Genomic DNA, 23,010 nt, shown 5'->3' with positions numbered 1-23,010 from the left:
CATGTTCAATGAGCACCAAACAATTTCTGCACAACCTGGCTTTAATCGTTTTATGTATTTGGTATGATCTAATAGACTACAAGCAGAAGGACAAGCTTGACTGGTGATGAGAGAATTTTGCAGTTATAAACTTCATTAAGTAACTGAAAGATTATAGTTTGTTAGGATATTCCATTTGTCTTGAATATTCTTGTTATTTCCATGAAGTTGCAAATTAAAATAATATGGCACATATCATTTATCAGAAACTGAGTGGGAAACATCCACTGCAAGGAACAATTTGTACACATTCACACACTCCCTCACATGTATAGGCAATTTATCAGAGCACATCCACTTAACCAAGGTAAAGCAGTTAGGTGGTTGTGAGTGAGTGAGTGATAGGATGGCTTTGATTTCAAACCTTATGAGTGCGGGTGAACTACTATTGGATTTTTGGCCAAGTTTTTCCAACTACACAACTATATTTTGTTACAAATTAATAATGAATTTAAGTGAATTTAAGAACATTATTAATTTCACATCAGTAAAATGGGAACAGGCTCATGGACACCCATGATGGACCAAAGGTCTATTCCGATCTCAAAGAAGAGCTAATGTAACACAAATTGCTAAAAAAAAAAAAAGTCAATGCTGGCCACTATAAAACGGTATAAGAACACTCAGTGCCCCTTAGCCTCTCATGTTATGAAGCCTAGCAGGCAAAGAGTTCAAGGTTGTTGATCTGGCCTTCCAATTCCCCAGATCTCAATCAAACTGAGCATCCTTAGAATGAGCTGAACAAACAAGGCGATCCATGGAGGGCACACCCTACAACCCACAGCACCCAAAGGATCCCCCGCCAACATACCATAGCCTGAAACCACAGAGCACCACCAGAGGTCTTGTGGAGCCTTCACCCGAGGGGCCAGAGCTGCCTTGGTGTAAACCGGGACTACAGTTTGCATGGGCTCAAAATTGAACAATAGTAGATTTGTTATCATGTCATTATAGAACTAAAATCTCTAATAAATGTTTCCAGCACCTAGTTGAATGTAAGCCACTAAGAATTAAGGCAGTTCTGAAGGCAAAAATAGGTCCATAGTGGGATCTCCCCAGTACAGGATTAGGCATCCTGTGTTTTTGTGTATAATCTATAGGCCAGGAAAGAAAGCAGCATATTATGTAAAAGACCAATGTTAAGATAAAAAGAAAGAAAGCTGCTAGGTTTTGCATGCATGAAAAAAGAGGACGATGTGACGAAGTCCTCAAGAGGGACTGGGGCTAGTTCTGCAGGATTGTACCTGTGGCTGTATTTTAACCAAAAAGTCATTACAAACACCAATTATTGACTTTGTTTCATTAATCACTATTTACTGCGTTTTGTAGTGTATATATATTTACGTAGGAACTTTTTTTTTTTAGACATCCTTGCTCTACAGCAGTTATTTGCATATGCCTAAGACTTTTGCACAGTAATGTGTGTGTGTGTGTGTGTGTATTATATGAAATAAGTGTATTTTCAGTCACAGCAAGGTTGTTTTCTTAAAAGACTGCCAAGGTTAATCACAGGGTCTTCTGCTGTGCAAATGTAGTCTTCTTTCCTCCGAACATTCACACCAGTGTCGAGTAAAATCAGCCTTGAAATACTCAAGGCTAAATTAATGGCCATGCTCCATTAGAAAGTCCTCATTGGTCTCATAAACTGTTTTCATACTGTTCATTTTAATAATCTGGTCAGACTAATAAAAAGTAATTTAGCCCCCTTTCAAGTTTACCCGCAGCAAACTTTCCATGCCTTTTTCCCCCAACTGTATGGCAAACAAGACTCCATGGTTCATCAACTGAGAGGGAGAGGAGAAACTCAGGGATTTGAAAATAGAACATGTAAAAATACATGGCCAGGGGAAACAGACGGGGTTTTGTTGATCAGAAGAGTGGGGAGTTTGTGGACTGTTTCGCCGGTCTTCGCCGTTCACGCAGGCGGTCTCTGGCCTGCCGGGCTGCTGAACTTGTGAGTCGGCACCCGTGCTGCCGTCAGACTCTGACACACACACGGCATTTAAAGAAGAATTCTCTGCTGTGCTTCAGGATTACTCATTAGTTTGCCACACTGTTTAGCTAAAATTTTGAATTCGCTCTGGAAGAGAGGCGAGATTGAAAACTTTTATTCTCTTCTACTGGACATTTTATTTCAGATGGTCTAATCACTGGGTTCTGAAAAGCCATACAGGCCGTCATTGTGCTATGTTTTCAACTGTAGCCACTGTGGCTGAAAACACGGGCACAAGTGTCTGTCACCAAAGTGACACATTCTGAAAGCGGACTGTTTTTCTTCTCTTCTCCAGACCTTTTGTCTACCTTGAGCTCTGCAGTTCTGGGCTCTAGTTCTGTTTTTGCTGCTCGTGACTGAGACAGTGTGGGCCTCTGCTCTTATGACTCACACACTCTGCAACGGCCAGACTGTCAGACGCGCTCTTTCTCTCTCTCCCCTTCGTTCTGCCTCTGCTGAGGGGGTAGCAGTGAGGGTGGGACATGGGGGACACACTTGCTTTGCACACCAGGGCAGCATGTGAGTCACAGAATCTGTGTCACTGTGCTGGTTTGTGCCATCAAAGTGCTTTGCAGCAGCAAATAGATGAGCTTTAATTAAAAAAATGGACATCATGTTATCTACTTGTGAGTAATCTGTGCACTATGCTTACACCATCAAATGAAAGGAGAGTTTTTTAGCTTAATGAGTCGAAATGAACCACTCCTCACGTGTGGCATTGTTTTCCATAGAGCAGCGTGACGGACTGTGACGACAGGCTTCGTTTTTTTTACAGGCTGACTCACGGGTGTCTATAGAAGTTGTTAACTGTTTAGCACATCTCATATTCAAGTCATGAAAAATGATTATAGATACAATAATCAGTAATACCAGCGCTACAATTCTGTTTAAAAATATTAACAATGTTAAAGCAAACTTGACATTCAAATGTGTTTGATTTCATCCTACATCCAGAGACATAATGAAGAAGGTTTTGCCTAATCAAAGTGTGATGTAGGAAAAAGGGTCTGTATAAAGGTGTTAGTGGAAAACTGTAACATTTCAACATTTTTTAAAACTACATATCAGATTTCTGTTAAATATAAAAAAGGAGAGAGAATGTGTTTTTGAATGTGAAGTGATCTTGACTGTAAGGAAGTAATCATATCTAACAGGGACATATCACAAACTCTTTTCTGTGGCTGAATCTTAAGTAGAAGTCTTTTAGATAGTAAATCCTTTAAAAATAATTCCTGTTTGATGATGGCTCTTTTGTGTATTATTTTAGAAAAATAAATCTATATCTATTAATTAGAAGACACAGGATAGTAAAAAAAAGAAAAGTTATTTAATTTATTTTGCTAGTTGCCCCAGGTATTCAGGTAAACAGAATTGAGCACATATGACTAGTTACATTGAATCCTTAATAGTGATTTATAGACTGGCTGAGATGTACCTTATTATTACTAATTTTCCATGTTATTGTGTCACGTTATTTTGACAATTAAGCAAACTTAGATTTTCCTGCAACAAACTCTTCATTTGACATCACTAACAAATAATTATATGAGTAACCTGTGACTTTACATGTATGTGGTATGTGTCTGCATGCACTGGTATTCAGTTATACAGCACACAGACACGAAACAATTGAAGCAAATCAAATATAAAGTGTGTTAATAAAGTGTTAGGTGCCCACAAGCCCCTGTGTTTCAGTGTGGCTTGGCAAGGATTAAAAAAATTCATGGGACTTTGCATTATTTTGTTGCTTTATATAGTCACACTTTATCATCAATCAGAATAAATATGTATTGATTTGCATTGACCATTCCTATGGGAACAAATGTACCCAAACCACATCAGCAAAATAGACGAAATAATAGACAGTTTTCCTTTAATTTGTCTTCTAAGTGTATATTCCATAACTGCATTATTGTTAAGGAAATTTGGCGTACGACTTTCAGAAAGCTATGTTTGTGTACTTCTGTTGTGTGCAAATCAGTCAGGCTGGCTTACGATGGTTCTACATATTATATTATTTCATTATATATTAATATATATTATTATAGATATTAATTATATATTATTGATAAGATGTGTTGTGTTGGTTCACTTTTGAAGCTATGCACCAGAATGTTAATGAGCCAATCTAATTGCATTAATGCTTCACAGAAATAATGTATTATTATTATTATTATTATTTTATTAACAGTATTATTCTGCTTTTTACATTTCAGTCTGCAATTTATTCCATTTTTGGTCTGGTGTTTAACTCTATTGTTTGTTTAGTTTTTATTTTAATTTGCATTTAAACTTTCAATTTTTAGCCCATTGCATTTGAAATAAGCAGAATTAAAAAAAAAAAAAAAAAAAAGAATGACAGATTGTAAATTAAACCAAAAAATATTTAAAATAGATTGTGGAAAATTTCAATAAACAGTATGGAAAGATCACTGAAACAAAAAAACTCAGATTTATTTATTTTTTTTGGCACAGAAAATCCATAAGTGAATAAGCAGTGCAGTCATCTGTAAAGAGACGGTTCTGATTACATTTGATAAAGTGTTGCATGTTATCAGTAGACATATTTCTGTAGTGCGTGTAGAGCGTAAAGCTTGAGTGACACGTTTGTGTGATGTCTTGTCTCTCTGCTGGCGATAGAGTAAATGCAAATACAGCAGTGGATAAGGAAAAGGTGGAAGGGGTGTTGTTTGTAGCCGGACTCTGACACATGAGCTCATGCTTTTGATGTGAGGGCCACTGAAGGGAGGTGTAGCACAAGACCAGTGGTCAGATGACTTCCAGCATGTGGGGGGATTAAGCACAGTTGAGGTGGCAGGTGCAAGCTCTTTTGGGTAGAAGCCAAAGCCTAGCTTTTGTGCCTCTCCACGTGAGAGTGGTGTTTGCTCAATCCTATCATCCCTTGGGAGCAGTCCAGTTCAATACATTTGCAGTAATTAAATCAAACGGATAATAAACGCTCCTGTTTTTGTTTTGTTTTTTGGGGGGGGGTTGCTTTAATTCATAGACATACAGAGGCTCGTAGAACTTAAATAAAATGCACAAAGCTCTCTTAAAGTTGATAGACAGAAGGAGGCAAAAAACAGTTACCTGCTTAAAAATGCTATTAGTTTTTTGCGATATTGAGATGTTGATCAGTTTAATAAGTTGTCTTATACAGTTCCTACATTTTACAATTATTAATGGTGGATTAATAGCGAAGCTTTCTTAATGCTCTTAATTTTACTTAATTGATAAGGCTTTATTTTTAAAATGTTAAGAATTTTAAGTTTGCATATTGCGATATCTTGAAGTCATATTTATTTGGGCTTCATCCGCTTAGTTAAAAAGCTTAACATCCCTTAGGACACTTTTACACATTTTGGACCATTTGCCAAGTTGGCATCGGAATAACATTTATTTGCTGTTTGGGTTGGTTTGGTGTCACACTGTGCACACAATTAAATGAAGCAAATAGGAAGGAAAAAAAAACATTGGCTAAGGAGCAATTAAGTAAACATATTCATACAACTAATTTATTCATTGGTCGTAAATACAGCGATGGAAAAAAGGTAAATAAACCTTTAACAGATATGTGTACAAATCACCCGAGCACCTAGAATACATCAAGTGCCAAACAAACCATCTCTTGCATATTTAACTTAGTACTTTATACCAATTTGTATATCAAGCTCTACAATGTTTTTTTAACGGTATAAATACTCGGAATGTGCGTCCTTTGGCTAAGTTTGCGCCTCATTAGTTTTATAGGAACTTGTATGTACACTAAAATGCTGCCTGTGCCCCAAAATGCACAGCATTGTTTAGTTCACTCCTTACAGTTGGGTTGATTTTGAGTTTAACATTTTTTCTTAATGTAGTTAAACCATGCTGGAGTCCACTTGGAACCAAACTGAGACCACCTTTCTCGGATGTTGGTGTGCACCAGAGTGCGATTCTCACCTGCCTAAATGAAGCATACCAAATGGGAAAATATATCTAATTTTGATGTAAATAGAGTTAAGCACGAATATGTGAAAGCACCCCACTATTGGAGTGCAAGCCTAATTGCTAGTAATTGCTACTAAACAAGCAACATTCTTTGGATGTTGAAAAAATAATCAGACATGCAGGCAATATTTGTGTTGAAGTGAAACGGCCAATATGTGCTGAAATTACGGACGATATTCCTCCTGAGCACCTGAGAAATATTGTGAACCATTTCCTAAAAGCCATGCTTGCTCAGGTGCACTACGGCCTAAACACAGGGAGGAGACCCTTGTAGCCTCCCCTGCTTCAGAGATTCCTGTGGAAGGCCAGGTCAGGTTATCAAACGCAAACAGTGGATGCTGGATTCCTGATATGTCTGTTTGCTCAGCGGTGTGAATAGCGTGCTGAGAGGAAGAGAGGCCCAGGTCTCTGTTTGCTCTTTCCAAACTCTGTGGATTCTAGATGCCTGATATAATGGACAATGCTACTCGCAGCCTTTCGATGCCGTGATTAGATTCCCCACTGCTTCGTATTGCTAATGAGAACATAGAAATAGTGTCCGAGGGTGTGGACTTACCATCGAATGCTGTGCTTCTTATCTCATGTATCTCTTAGTACACCAAATAAAAATGATTGATTCCCCTGCTTTGACCTTATCACTGGTTTTCAGTGGTGTCAGATTCAGCAAATTTAGGAGGTGTTTCATATCTCTCAAGTTCAGAATATGTGTTTTTATTAAAAATGCCTGCCAAAACATTCAAAGCTTTAAAATTATTGTACCCAGTCACCCACGTGCATACACCGGTCAACTATAACATTAAACCACCTGCTTAAGGTGTGGTCTCCACTGTGTGGTCTCTGTGTTCTGACATCTTTCTATCTTAGCCAGCATGAATATTTTCAGCATCCTGTGCTCTTCTGTGAGATAAGATCAGATAGGAAGTTTAAACCTTTGATAATCAAATCAGTAGGGAAGTATTAGCTGTTTAAATACTTTCTTTTTGTGCACGTTTGCACCACTTGGAGGTACCATTTGGTGACCTGACGAGTTTCCAAGAGGGAATTTTTGCTTCAATTCCGGATGGGTAACCTCAGTGGGAGCAACTCTCCCACTAGTCTTCGCTTCAGACTTCTATCTACTGGCTCCTAACAGCTGAGTTCCTGATCTTTGGCAAAAGAAGGGACACTGAGTGGCTCACATTTAAACTGAATTATTTCAACCAGTCGTAACACAGATGGCGGGAATTGTCAGGAAAAGACAATACACATGAAGATGACTATATCTAAGGCAGCTTAGTGGTAAGCCCTTTCTCCTTGTCGCATGTTCTTCCCGTGATTGGTGAATTTCCTCTGCGTACTCCAGTTTCCTCTCTCAATCCAAAGACTTGGAGTTCCCAAATTGCCAGTAGTGTGTGAATGAGCATGTGCATGTGTGTATGTGTGTGCCCTGCAATGGATTGGCCCTAAGTGCCCTAAGTCTCCTGGGATGGGCCTTAAGCAATGCGACCTTGTATATGGGATAAAGTAAAGAGTGAGTGAGTGATTAAGACTATAATCTTCAAGTTGGAAACTGCAACATTATTAATTCTTTCTCAAAACTCTTTTCCTGTCAACGACGCGTACTATTAGATGATGTTGGAGTCAAGTAGACTCTGAAAGTGTTAAACCATTGAAATTTTTTTACTTTGAATAAGTTAATACGCTTATTCTAACTTAGTCTAATATGCTTATATTGACTTAGTCCAATTTTATTAAGCTTTGAAGAGTAGATGTAAAAGATTTGTTCTGAGACTGTGGGGTTTGGTCTGAATATCTGAGCATTCTGGCCAATATTAGAGAACAACAGGAGGATTTTGGGGTTTTTCTAAGTGGCCTCCAAGAGAACTTTAAGAAACATGGAGAGAAATGTAGGTACGTGTGGGCGGAAGGCCTGGGTTCGATTCCCAGCCAGTGCCCAAACCCCAGCCACTGGATGCAGTGCCGGTCCCATGCCCGGATAAAATGGGAGGGTTGCGTCAGGAATGGCATCCGGCGTAAAACCTGTGCCAGGTTGTAGTGCGAACTGGGTATTCCGCTGTGGCGACCCCTTGCTGGGAGCAGCCGAAAGACCAACAACATAATTTTTTTAACAGTTATTTTCTATATCTCTGAAATTATTATTTATAATTTTTTGGATGCATTTTTGTCTTCCTGAGCTCCTGGGCCTGGGAACAGTTTGATGTAGAAATGTACTGACAGTAGAAATGTTTAGATATCAAATTTGCTGTTTCAGAAAAATTATGATTTATATCACTTTTATATCATGATGTGTTTACTGGTGAGTTATAAATGCTGGGGAGACATCTAGTTCCTCTAATCTTAAATAAGTTCAAGCAAATTAATCAGCAAATCTTCAGATTAACATAAATTTGGGTTCAGTTGTTATAGGAGAGAGAAAAATGTATTAAATTATATATCGCAATTCTTTTGTGTGCTGATTCATGTATCACTACCCCTGATTTTACTGATTTAAAATATTTACATTTATAATAAAGCAGCACCAGGCGATATCCTTTGACCAGAATCGACTTATTTACATTTAATTAATCCATTAACTTTTTTACGAGGTTTAAAATTGTAGCAAAATTGAGGAAAAATGTAACTGTGACATTCACAACATTGGGATACTTACAGAATCGTGAATTTAATCGAATCATCACCTTGGTATCGTGATAATCTTGTATCAAAAGGTGAGTGGCGATTCCAATTAATGTTAAAAACTACTATAAAAACTTCTACAAATTCAGTAATTATGGTCTTGAAAGTCTGGCGGGTTGAAATAAACATACTATTTAATTTTTTTCATCCATGACTCCATGATTTATTGGACTTAAAACGTTCAACAAACAGATTCAGGTTGGTGCCTAAAACATCATTGGGTAAAAGTGGAAAAGTGGTTTGAAAGCTGTCCTAATGAGATGGGCTAAGAGAACGGGCCTTTAGCTGTATTACTCACTGGGCGTGTGTTTACGGAAGAGCTTGATCTCCGTAACTGGAATGGGAGCTGGGAAACAGGCCTTGGATCAGTGTTGGATTCACAGCAGAGGTCAACTGGTGGGCACATGGCTGTGTTGGCTCCAGGCAGCTTGAACAGTCCTGCCAATGGAGAGATTTGTTAAATGTCTATATAGCTGGGTTTCTAAAACAATAATTGGCATTTTATGTGTTGGAGCTGAATTGTTTAGATTAATTAGTTGCATGCGCAGATGAACAGCTACACTTTCAGGCAGTTTCATTCATGTAATGCTAGTCTGATTTTATTAATGAATCCAACAGGAACTGGGGAGCAGAGTTTCTCTTTACCAACAAACAAATTAGTCTTTGTGTTTATGCCAATCCAGCCCTCCTCCTCCTCCTCTCTGGCAGCAGGAAGAGAAAAAGAGAACAAAAAAAAAAAAATCCAAGGATGAAACAAAGGGGACATACAACTCCCTGGCCCCCAAGCACGGCCGTGCAGTGATAGGAGAAACAAATACTATTTTCTCATGGAGCAGTCATTTCCGTTCTAAATTTGGATGCCCCTAGTAGGTTGACAGGACCCTAATAAACAATGTGCTCACTATTTTGGACATGCTGGGTGAATGAGGAATGTCAAATCAGAGTCACATTCTTGACAGGGTGTCTTGAGGGTTTGTTCGCTTTTCAGATGTGTACATTATTTATTTTTTTCCACTGAGATTTTTCCTTACAAAAACGTTGTAAGGTAGTGTTTAAGCTGTTCGGATGTGATTCCTAATGCTAGCTGTCTGTGCATAATGCTAGCTGCAGAGTGACCTAAGGCTTGCCAGGAAACTTAAGAAGATCACTTGCTTAGGTATTTTGTGAGATTGAGTTACTGAGTTTTTTTTTTCTTTAAAGAGTGTTTAAGTGTATGTTCATTCTTTAGTTATAGCTGATAGCATGTTATTTAAATCATCTGACATTTTATTATTGGGATTTTATAGTTTCCATTGGCTAAAATGCCTGACTATGATTTCTAATGTACAATCAAGTGGAATTTACACGATATATTAACCTGTTTGCTTTTGGCCTTATACTGGCTTGATTGTCCTGTAGGACTGCTTTATGACTGCTAGTCACTGTCTCAACTTTATGACCGCTAGTCACTGTCATCATATAAAGCAGATATAATTCTCCATAATTAAACTTAAGTGTTTTATTTGTGGCTTTTTGCATGAGAAAGAGTGCATAAGAGAGAGTACTCCGGCTCCAAACTCTGGTTTTGCATACAGGTTGCTTTTCGTGTGGCTCATGGACACTGATGGCCTTTTTAAACACAGGGGTCATTTGGGGTGAAAAATATTTTTTAAAAGACTCTTGGATCTCGTATCCCACAAAACTATACAGAGAACATGAGTCTCCACATAAATGCCTCTTTTTTTCCCCAACACATTGAATTGCCACACTGGGCTTGCCTTAGCTGACTCTGTGTGTTGGAACCGCTTCATAAGAAAGAGGAAGAGAAACTATAATGCCCCTTTGTGTGCGGTGTGAACAAAGTGTGGATATGTGCAGTGGGATATATTTAAGCAATATCCCATGAACAAGAGTCCGGTTACACTGAATATCGGTATGGCTGTGATTTTCATATGCATGCCGATGTTTAACAGCACAATTGCTAATTCAATATTGCTTTTATTCAACAGTTATGGAAAAAAAAAGTAACAGTTGGATAAAAATTTCACGTGGGCAATACCAGGTCCCACCCCCCCAAAACATTACATTATAACATTGTTTCAGTTCATCAAGGTTTTAGCGTATTCGCTTATGCCCAGCTCTTTTAAGGTTCCGCCACAGCATTCCAGATGAGTTGAGGTCTGGACTTTGATTAGGACATTAATAAATCTTGATTCTTTTGATTTTCAGCCATTCTGATGTAGATCTTCTTATGTACTTCAGTCATTGTCCTGTTCAGTGTTCGGTGTAAGGCATTAGAGTACTTGGATTACTTTTTTGATGTAACAAAGCCATTTAAGTAAATTATTTAGTTATATTTTCAAAAATGTAATTCGTTATTCAGACAATTTATGTAATCCACACTGCGCTAAGTGATGATGATAGAATAATTATCAAGGTCTTGACTAAAACAACATGCACAAGGAATCACAAAGGAGTTTTTATTTTCTGCAATTGACAAATGCTCTAACTACAATAAAACCTCGGATTGCGAGTTACGCGGTTTGCGAGTGTTCCGCAAGACGAACCAAGATTTTTAATAAATTTTGACTTAAAAAACGAACAAGTCTTGGTTTACGAGTACTGAGTATCATGTATCACGCATGCGCTTCTTGTTTTGACGCCAGATGTCACGTGATCACAATTGAGCTGCGGAATTGTGGGTAATCGTCTCCCCTGCTGGGTCTTAATGTGCATCTCTCACTGGTATAATCAACATCCGTGCACGCCTGTAGTGTTTACTATAACACTGTGACCACGTGTGTGCGCGTAAAACATATTCTACTATGTGTCTGTATGCATGTGTGTACAGTGCGCGTGTAAAGCGAAAGCAAGTCTCATTAGAGACGTTAAAATCCATTTTCTCTCTCTGTTCAAGACTCAGCCTGCTCTGTGTGTCTGTGTCTGACCCCTACTACTTTTGCCTTCACAGACACACACACTCTTTCTCTCTGCTCTACACAGAAACACTGCTCTGTCGCGATTCTTTTCAAAAGTAAAGTGCATGTCATTTGTTTTATATTTACTTTACAGCAGTGATTCCATTTGTGTGTCATCAGAGAGATGTTTTGTGTTAATTATTTTTTTATATATTTTTTGGGGGCTGTGGAATGAATAATTTGAGTTTCCCTTATTTTTTATGGGAAAATTCGATTTGGGTTACCAGTGTTTTGGAATACTAAAACTAATTATGCTCGTAGTCAAAGGTTCCACTGTAGGTACTTTTATCAGAAGATAACTCTGTAATGTAACTGATTACTAATTTTGTAATGTAATCGACTAAGCTTTAGGTGTTGGACAGATGGTCTTACCTAGGCCTCTAGAATACTCTGGTCTCTGGAGGGTTTCATAGTCAACTTAGTGACATCAAACTGCCCAGGTCTTGTGGCTGCAAAACAAGCTTAAATCATCACCACTCCACAAACAGCAACTGTTCAGTCTTTTTCTAATCATGGACTAACATTTTAACACACTCAATGAGTTCTAAGATGTTTTTTTGGATTTTCCTGAGCATTGCACGGCCTTACCTTGGGACGTCCACTGCTGGGAATATCAGCAACTGTCAAGAATACTTTCGACTTCTGAATGACTTTTCTCTGTAAAACATTGAACTTCAAATTGTTTGGGAATGGTTTTATAACCCTTTTCAGATTGATGTTCAGCAACAATTGCTTCTCTAAGACACCCCTTAGGCCTTTCCCCTTTGGTATTGTGTTAACCCACACATCAATTCTCTAGACCAGCACACTGCTAAAACTTTCGGTTTTATAGAGGTCTAAACACTGGCTGATGATCAATTAATTTAGGGCTGAAAATAAGCAGCACCTGACTGCAACTTACCTTCTTAAATCCTGTGGAAGGAAGGAAAGGGATACTTATTATTTGTGTAAAGCTGTTTTGCGACAATAACAATTGTTAAAAGTGCTATACAAATAACATTGAATTGAATTAAATTGATTTATTGCCCACATGCTATGTTACAATACTAAGACCTTTTACAATCAGGTGATTTTAATTATGTTAAAAAGGGGTACTCATTTTTAAACATAACAGTATGTTTTTCCTTTCCTGTACAAAACCAAGCTTTTCAAATAAAATAAAAAAATATATAGTAAATGAATACTGGTTTAATATGTGAGATAATAAGTAACAGTAATAATACCAGTTAACATCTCTACATTTCTTACAATTTCAAATATCTCACTGTATTCTCTCTTGTTTTCCAACAGTCTGTGGTCCTCACATTGATATCCGCAATGACATCAGCGAGTTCAAGAAGCTGGAGAACTGCACGGTGGTGGAGGGCTACCTGCAGATCCTCCTGATAGGCGATAAAAACCACAACCTTTATCAGGAGTTTCGCATGCTTAGCTTCCCCAAGCTCACCATGGTCACAGACTACCTTCTCCTGTTCCGCGTAGCCGGCCTCGACAGTCTCAGCACGCTCTTCCCAAACCTCAGTGTAATCAGAGGACGCAACCTCTTCTACAACTACGCCCTAGTTATCTTTGAGATGACCAGCCTAAAAGACATCGGCCTGTACAACTTAAGGAACATCACAAGAGGTGCCATTAGGATCGAGAAGAACCCAGATCTGTGCTATCTTGACCCTGTGGACTGGTCGCTCGTTATGGATGCAGAGTTTAATAACTACATAGCTGGAAACAAGCTGTCCAAAGAGTGTGGCGACGTGTGCCCTGGCATTATGGAGGAAAACCCTCAGTGCATCAGGACCAGCTTTAATGACAATTACAGCTACCGCTGCTGGACTTCTAGCCACTGCCAGAAAGGTACGATTGCTGGGATTTGTTTGAATAACTTATATATTTTTTGGCTTTGTAGGTATCTGCAGTGTTGTTGCTCTTGTTGGTGGTGGTCAGGAGTGCTGAGGTCTGCTGGGAAGTATGCATTGATACAGTGGATACTTTTTACTTTATCAGCTGTCAGTAATGAATAGCTTTCGGGTAATGTGAAACGCTGTGCTAATCCAAGTTAGCTTAGACCCCGCTCATCTGTCACATGGCACATAACTCAGCAGGTAGTCATTTTTATCGCCCCAAACATAAAGCTTGAATGTGTTGTGGTGTTTTTCACTGGGCACAAGTTGGATTTCATTCATTCTAGTTGGCTTTTAACTTTGCAACTTCCTGTTGATCTTATTATAGCTGTTTGCATACATGTATGCTTCTTGCACAGCCTTTGTCACATGACTACACACAAAGCTGGTATAATTTTCTAGGAACGGTCATATTACTGATATATTAATATGACCGTTCCTACAAAAGGTTATTACTACGCTATTAGTTATATGATACTTACAATAATATAAGAATATCAACAATATTACAAGTACCGAGCTGGAAGGTCTGTCTGACGGTTGAGTGTTATCAAGTAAATATTTGCCTAGCGTTATCTATGTTTCACTGATATTATGACCAAGCTGTCGTAAAAGTTGTGACTACAGCTAAGGGAGGTGAAGTAATTATTTTCTTTCGAGAACACAGAGATCACTGTGACCTCTACAGTGTTAGAAAATGTTTGTGACGAAAGTTCTGCCGTTTCAAAATTCCTTACTGTCCCACTTAATGCAAAGTTTTTTACTGCTGTTAGAATTCCTTGTAGAGTAATTCCATTTAAATGCAGTAAACTGAATTTATCAATCATTTGCATCTTTGCATCTCAATCTACGTGGCTTAATTTATGACTGGTTCACATTAATAAATGCCAGCATGTCTCCTCACATCTGGCTGAGGGTTGTTTTTGGAATGTCTGGGAAACTTGTGCATTGTGTGCTCTGTCAAGTGCATGAGAATGCTGGGAAAAGCGCAGCAAAGTAGAAGGCCAGAGCTCGTTCCTAGCCTTAGCCATCAGGAGTGCCTTTCAGGTTCTTTGATGAGCTAGATGAGCTGAACTCTGTCTGTCCTTTTTTAACCACAAACAAGCAAAAGGACAAACAGTGGAACTCAAACCTTATGCAGAAGCATGTTGTGAATTAGATCCAAGGTCTGAAATTAATTTTTTGACTCACCGGTCAAGTTGAAGGGTAGACAAAAAAATTAATAAAATCCTCCAGCCAAGCATATTTTGTTAAATAATGACATGCGTTTTTCTGTCACATACACATTTTTTCAGGAGATTGTTTTGACATAATAAGGTATTCTGTGGTATACAAATTGAAAGAGGAAGTCAGAGCATAACGAGTTTTATTGATCAGTTAATGCCGCCAGAGAGGGAGTCGAGAGGAAAGGTTCAGAATGAACCTGGGACACAGACACGCAGGCAATGTGGCACTTGCTGCGTTCATGGTCACGAATGCTCTCCAGCTACATAGTTTTTTTTTCAGTGATAAATGACTTGTTTCTGTTTTTGGCATACTGGCAACACACAGAAGAGCTCATCAGCACAGCCTCAGCATCATCTGTCATCTCAACTCCAAACCACCATTTCTCACTAAACTTTGTCCTTCCACTGCTTTGTCCTCCTTTTCTTTGGGGGCAGTCTGCTTTCCTTTGGAACGTTGTCTGATTCTTTATAAATTTTTCTACATACTAGCCTGCTACTTAGTTAACCTTAGGCTAAGCCAGCTAGCAGCAGATAGGTTGCATCCAGGTGACTCCCTGCGGAGCAAAAAACAGAGGTGTGATAGCTGGTGCCCTAGTGTTTGTGTCTGTGTATGATTGTGTGTTGGCCCACCCCCACGAAACTTCACAGCAAAGGAGCAGGAGGAAACTCCTTGCCAAACGGAAACTCTACCAGCATTGGTTGAGTCCTGTATATTGGTGTATCAAGCTGGTCCATATAAGGAGAACTGGTGCTGAAGGACATGTTTTAGGAACATAGTAAAGGATGTAGCATATTTTTTTTCCATTGACCACCCCTGTGTGTTGATCCTGGCAGTTACCAGCAGTCCCTGCTAGACGTGTCAGCACCTGTTTCTCTGCACACCTGTTTGGTATGGTAATGTTGTGTCTGAATAGCGAGTCTTCAGGGGCTGTGTGAGTCATCTATACCCAAGGATCCCTCAGCACCACTCAAAAACAAAGGAAAGGGCAGGTAGGCACAACAGAAAGAACCTGCTGAAAGTTCTGCGTAATTCATGGGTGTTTAGCGCTTGGTTTACAGGAACCGGTCATCATCCCCCACCTGTCCGTGGGCTTTTTTGTTTCCCCACAAAGCATCAAACGAGACACAAAATTTGCTTTGGGAAGTGGCACCACAGGCTGTGTGCTCTGTATGTAGGCTTCAGGCTCGACCACTGCTGACAAGAATAAAAAAGCAGGTGAAAAAGATAAAGTGGGTAAAGGAGGGGAGCTGAACAGCACTTCCCAGACATATTTACCCTGTACTTAAACTAAAGCAAAACGGAGGCGAACTCAAACAAGAACATGAAAGGACAACCTTGAGGTTTCAAAGAGAAGATAAGGCCTAATGGGGTCAGCCACAGTGGAGCACAGATAGGAATTCGGACCGAAGTAAGAGGAGGAGAAGGAGGAGGAGGAGGAGTGTGGTGAGTGTTGGAGGTACCTATGTTGCCGTGTTACGGCCTGTACCGCCCCTCAGCGGCTCTCGGTCCAACCTCTCCAGTGCTCTTTAAAGGGCAGATCCTTCCCACTTCTTTCTCTTTTCTCCTCCCACCTCGTCCACATAATTGCCTTGTTTTTCTTGAGTCCAGATGTTTCTTCAAGGGCACACAGTGGTTTTGTAGTCATCCTGGAGATAGCTTCTATCCGAGAGTTCTGCTCTCTAATTATGCCACAGAGAGACGCTGTCCTCTACCACTCACTCAGCTCGCTGTGTTTTCCTTGCATGTTCGTGTTCATAAGTGAAATGGGATGTGGGATGTCTACTCTAGATCTATTGTGCTTTGTTTGAACAAAACACAATATAGACAATTTGGACCATTTTTTCCACAATATAATAAGTTACTCAGTATGAGTAAGCACCTAAATATAGTTTCAGGCACCAATGAAAGAGTAACTGCTTGAATTGAAAAACATGACTTGCACGATAAAGATTATGTCCCCACTTTTTGATTTTCTTTGTTTGGAGCTGGACTGTTTGATGTAAATGTCTTTGAAAGAGTTTTACTTGGCACTCAGTTCTGAAGTGTGTTTCCTCATTCTGTTAGCTGCACTCAGGAAAACAAAATAAACCTATAGAAAACCATGAAAGCAAAAACAAAAAAAAAGCCATAAGGAGTTCGGAAACCACACCCGCACGTGCACAAGCTTTGCAAGAAGTTAGCTACTAAAACAAATAAATCTGTTTCCTTTGTATTTTTCTCTACAGGCAAGACTTTCAAACGCTCTTTGTTTTCTCTGGTTTCTTATTTATAGATATAAAATATAAAATATACCAGTAGTGCCTGGTCTGTGTTACCACTATACTAGGACTAATACCAATTAAAAAAGTTTAAACTAGCACGAATACAAAACAGGGAGGAAAAAAGCTCCTCTTCCTATACATGTTGATGTGACACTTCAGCTATTTTCAGACACGGGATACACAACCTTACTGGTGTCATCAGTTCAGAAAAGCGACATGTATCTGTCACTTAGAGCTCACAATAACGTTTCTCACAGCTTTATTCAACCATACCATGACCGTGACAGAGAGAGCCACGGTACACACATGATACTTGCCATCCTTGTGAGATTCTACATTTCATCCAGTGACATATAATCTAACACAGGATTGCCAGATCACACTGACAGAATCCTGCTTAGACAGTGCTGAAACCCTCCCACTCAGATAAAAACAAGTGCAAATACAGCCGGCCAGAAAACAAAACTGGTCTTTGCCAGCCACTTGAATGTGTCTCTTTGTGCTTTTACATAACTGGTAGAGAAAGAGAGATATACCCTTTTCACACAGAAATTGAGCTTTAGTAAGACCCTTAAATATTGCACTTTTCCTCGCATTTGTAGGTTTTTTTCCGCCTCGTTCAAGCAGCACATGGTTTTCTGCCTTTAAAGTACACATGGCATTTCCACATCAGCATCAACGTCTATGTAAAATATATGTTGGAAATACCATGCATACCATTGCTTTCGGAACAGGGCAGGTGAATTGAGTAGTGGGGTACGATCCTCTGCACTTTTACATCACTGTAATAGTTACTGTAAATGTAATCCAAAAGAAGGCCTGGCCCTGCTGATCAATCTCAATCTCAGCTGATGTTACCGTTTATTGTTCTACATGCACTACAGCTTTAGCACTAATTAAGTGCAGTGTGTACCTCTGATCTACTCTATATAAGGTTTCTGAGTTTTAGCTGCTAATGGTTTACTGACTGCATAAACCCCCTGACTGCATGTCGCACACATCATGAAATGTAGTGAAATGCTTATACGACCGCCAGTGACCTTAAAAAGTCTTATAAATATAAAAAGTCTTAGAATTAAAACTTATAATAAGAAATAAATATGAATAAAAGAAATACGATAGAAAAATTAAATAGAAAAATTAAATTGAACTAGAAAAAATAGAAAAAAAATAGAAATATGCTGTACATAAAAATAGAAATATACTGTACAAGAACATTTAAGAAATTGAGAAGTTTTGATATTTTTGGAAGAAAGATGGTGTGCAAATATGCATAGAAAAAAAAGTGTCTTTGTGCAATGGTCATTAAAATGTCTTTGTGCAATGGTCCAGAATGTAAACATAAACATGTAGTGAAGATGTAAAGGTAGATGTGCGTGGAATTGTCCATAGTGTCCATGGATGTAAAAAGATTGATTGATTGATTAATGGATTGTGAAAAAGCCAATCCACTCCTTGTTTGTAAAAATGTTTGAAATGAAACTTTGGTTTAGTCAGAAAATATTCAAAATTAGAGTGAATATTCGTTCATTTATTAATTAATTCATTTCTATACTGCATGTCCGTATAAGGGCTGGAGCCTTTGGGCACAGTCTATCGCAGAACAGACACACACACGCTCACACACTCATGTTCACAAGCTGTGAACTACAGGGTATTTGGGAACGCCAATTAGCCTAATCGGCATTTTTTGGACTGTAAGAAAAACCTAAAGTACCCGGAGGAAACCCACCGAGCACAGGGAGAACATACAAACTCCATACACACAGACCTGAGGCGGGAAACGAACCCCGGGCTTGCAGGTGCAAGGTCCTAAAAGTCACCATGTTGCCTAGAGTAAATATTTTTTATAATTTTTTTGGTTTTGTTTTGTTCAATAAAATTCAATTTGCTGGCAGTGAGATCACTTTCCTCAGAATCCACATCACATTCTCCCTTCCTGAAGCCAATTGGCTGACTGCTTGGCCTTAAATTGTGTGTGTGAGTGTGTGTCTGTTTATGTATTTGTGTACATGTATCTGTGGTGTCTTGTGACTGCATCTGCTCTGTAAACTGGCTTCATTTGGTCGTTGTTTTCCAGACTAGCATGTTGTTAATCCACCCCCGACTGGGAGAGAGAGAAAAAAGAGGGGCAAGGAGGAGAGGGGAGGGTTGGGTAGGGGTAGATCATTGAGGAGATCCAAGGTCTCACAGAAAGCCTCATGACCTCACACAACACCACACACACACACACACACACACACACACACACACACACACACACACACACATACACAACTCCAACACTCCTCAGGCTTACTCCAAAGGCGATTTTCCCCACCTAACACCGACAGTTTGGCCCTGGCTTGCATAGCTGACATTTTTCACATTCCTCAGCAGCAGGACACAATACACAGACTGCAACGATTTGGAAAAATACCGAAAAGTCCTGAATACTGACGAAGCTGTTTGCCTCACCCACAGATGCTTTACTGTAGAGTCCTCCTGTCTGTTTCTCCTGACTAGCCAGTGACCAGCGTCTGCAGTTCGTTAAGGGTTTGTGCAATGCGTTTCTCATTGCCTGGGTCAAGGTTGTGTCACAGCGACTGGTCACGAGGGCCACAAGGTCAAATTTCTCCACTGGGGAGAAACTTGGCCCGTTTGTCTGACTGTCTGTCTGTTGTTTTCTTCTGTAATCCTCCTCGAGGTTTTGTGCCAAAAGACTGCGCATCCAAACGGATAGCAGGTCTTAAGTAATAGTACCGGAGAAAAGGAGGAATAGGTCACTATGCCTTTTGACTAAACATCTGGAGTATGACTGTAGGTTTAAATATTTCAGAAGTGGGATCTGGTGTGCCTTTGTGTGTATAGTGATGGGGAAACTGATGAACAGTGGCATCAGACTGTACTAGAAATAATGTTTGTGTGTAGGAGTTTTATCATGCAACAGCTTCTACAGCTAGTCACTACTGTAGTGAGAGCATGAATGAGGGAGAACTGCACAGCAGCGTTGATAGTGTGTGCATGTGTGTGCGTGTGTGTGCATGTGTAGGCACAGACACTGGCGAGTCTTTTGATAAGAGGATGCTGGGAACAGGTTTTGTTCCTTTGTGTGGGTGGGTGGATGTGTGTGTGTGTATGTGCATTTGTGTGGCTGCGGGGTGGGGGTGAGTGCTGCATGTTTTCCTGCCATCGCTCGGGGTTGTGTGTTTTTCTTAAGCAGCGTAATCTTACCAGACATGTGTGGGTGGCTTTATGTTTGCTCTGAGTTTTTGGGAGATCTGCGTTAAAAAAATTACCGAGAATAGATGACGAGCAGACTTCCCCTGCAGCCGAGATGGCAGAATGCAGTGCCGTCGTCTGGGTGCCTTAACTTTAGCTGTGGCTCAATAACCAGAACAAAGCACCAGAGATCTGAAACGGGAAGAGATTTGAAAAATAACAAGCAGCTGGACATGCTTCCTTATTCTTTTCCAAAGTCAGCTTGATACTTTCAAATAAGTTCTTTACTAGAAGAAAGAATCTTGTCTGGTGTTAACCCTACGCTATCCCGGAATCTTAAAGCAAACACTCAGACAGCAAACACTCCTAGTCATTATCAGCATAACTTCATCAGTTTGGGTGCTGCATCATTCAACCTTGACATGGCATTTTATCAGGAAGGACACATTTGTTTGATATCCGTCTCTCAAGAGATGTGAGAAATGCTACATACAATGGATTTGTGCGGTAACTTTTCTTCCACCTCTGTCATCTTTTTGAATATGCCTTGTTACGATCTGCTGGTGGTTCTCTCATAAACAATGGTCAAACAATAGCTCCTTTATTGTGTTGTCTACCTGCAAAGCACAGACGACGAATAGGGATCATTGTCCCATGGCGGCTGCGGCAGTGCCATCGTCGTCACAGTTTTCCTCTATCCGCAACTTCAACTAAACCATTTATAGGAATTTGACCAACCCTTCACAGAACCTTTATTATGAATCGTAAATTTGCACAAGCTGTTTGGACTAGCATGAAGGGAAGATGACATGTCTTACTTGGAAGTTGCATCTATTTTTTCTCAAGTGATTCAGTTTCTATTTTGTCTGTTGGCTTTTTCTGCTGAACTCCATTTACTGTGCTAGTTTTAAAGGTTTGAGCAGTTCCTATACTGTATATATGTACATATAAATTACACAAAATGCAATACACTATTGCATTTTTAAAGATGGACAGTAGCACTGCTGCTTATCATTTCATTTCAGTTTGCACATTGCACACATTCCATATACCTTATACAGTTTATTTATACAGTTCATACCTTTTACATTTTTCTTCCTTCTACTTGATTCTGTTTTATTGTAACAAAATCACTACATATTGTAAATTTTTGTATTACATTCTTTTCTATTGGCATTTACCTCTTTTTTTTCACTGCATATCATACTGTGTATGGTTGTGTATGTGATTAATAAAAATGTGGTTTAGGCAATGGACTACTGTTTGTAAGGTCTCAGGTTTAAACCACACATCCATCAACTTGCCACTGTTGGGCCCTTGAGCAAGGCCCTTAACCCTAAACTGCTCAGATGTGTAATGAGAGAAAAATGTTGCTCTGGATAAGGGTGTAAATGTACAGCAGAGAAAGGTGTGAGCAGGTCCTATCCATCTATCTATATGTTTCCAAAGTGCTAAGCACTACACCACTGTGCTGCCTATATTACATTGGACATACTTCTACTGGAAATCCAGATGTCATATTGAACAGTGCTAAAGTCATATACAGTAGCCTTAGTGAACCCATAACAGTAAACTCATTAGGAGTTTTTAAAAGATTCATTAAAATATGAAGCTGTTTCCAAGTACAGTTGATGGCACAGAGTTTATACTAGTAATTACATATGCGTTAAGATGTAAAAAGGATCTTTTATCAACCACTTCTGCTTCCAGCTTTACGGTCTGCTAAAAGAATTCTGTCTCGTCTATGACTGGGTAGATCTTTACTGCGCATGATATGTGAGCCAATACTAGCGCATGTATTTAGCACAATTACACACCATATTATAAAGATTCCCATCATTAATAGTGTAGGTGCTCTTTAAGCTAATCTTTTTAAAGGTAATGTAGCTCTGAGCCTAAGCCTCTTTAGGCTACAAATAATATCACATTGGGAGCGAGAAACAAATTGATTATTTAAAGAGGATAAAACAATATCTTCTTCCTGAAAGCGAGTAATAAAAAGAACAAAATGACAGCTGCAATTGACTACATGTCTAGAATGTTTTCCTGTGTGCATTCTCACTGAATCTGAATTTCTGAAAATGTATTTTAGTTAAAGACAAAAATCTAAAATGTAATAATTTTGCATGATACAAACCAACTAGTGAGAACTATGTACTGCTACCTTTTTTTTTTTCTTTTTATAATGTCCAACATTTTCTAAATGTTTTACTAACTCGTGAAATCGAATGCTTTTCTTATGCCTTCGGCGGTTTTTATAATACTGGCAGTATAGAGCTCTTGCAGGTGACATCAGTTTTACAATGGTCAGTCGTGATATATGGAGAAAATGCCACAAAACAAAAGGGTCAGAAACCTGAAAGACAGGTCTATCAGTTTTTCACTGACAAACAGAAAAGAGATTTATGTTGAGCAGCTATCCGGAAGGGACACGAGGCTAATCCTGTTTAAAGCTGAGCCCTGTTAGTGATCACTGGCACTTGTGCAATGAGCATTAAATCTCAGGTAGCAGTTAAAAAAAAAAGTTCAATCAATTTAACATAATAATTATCTAGTACATATTATGTATTTAATATGTATGTTTACATATTTGTATTTTTGCCAAATTAAAGTACATTTAGGGTTAAATTGAGCTGTTTTTTACGCCTTTTGGTGGTATTCATTTATTGTTTGTTACGTTTGTTGCTTTTTTCCAATCTAATTTTTTAAAATAGCTTTGTCATATCATAGACCAAAACAACCGAAAAATAAGTTAGTTAGGCAGACTG

General features: G+C 39.1%; 1 protein-coding gene across 1 annotated transcript in view; it reads left to right on the top strand.

The window, feature by feature from the left end:
- The window catches only part of igf1ra (insulin-like growth factor 1a receptor), a 94,750-nt gene that overhangs the window by 2,352 nt on the left and 69,388 nt on the right, over window positions 1-23,010 (top strand). The window contains exon 2 of the mRNA XM_053500271.1: window positions 12,946-13,506. Within this exon, the coding sequence (XP_053356246.1) occupies window positions 12,946-13,506 (561 nt within the window). The remainder of the gene's footprint in view (window positions 1-12,945; window positions 13,507-23,010) is intronic.

Source organism: Clarias gariepinus, chromosome 7 (genome assembly GCF_024256425.1).
Source record: "Clarias gariepinus isolate MV-2021 ecotype Netherlands chromosome 7, CGAR_prim_01v2, whole genome shotgun sequence".
In the NCBI taxonomy this organism is placed as follows: Eukaryota; Metazoa; Chordata; class Actinopteri; order Siluriformes; family Clariidae; genus Clarias; species Clarias gariepinus.
The sequence above is the reverse complement of the archived record's forward strand: the minus strand, read 5'-3'. Positions and strand labels throughout refer to the sequence as shown.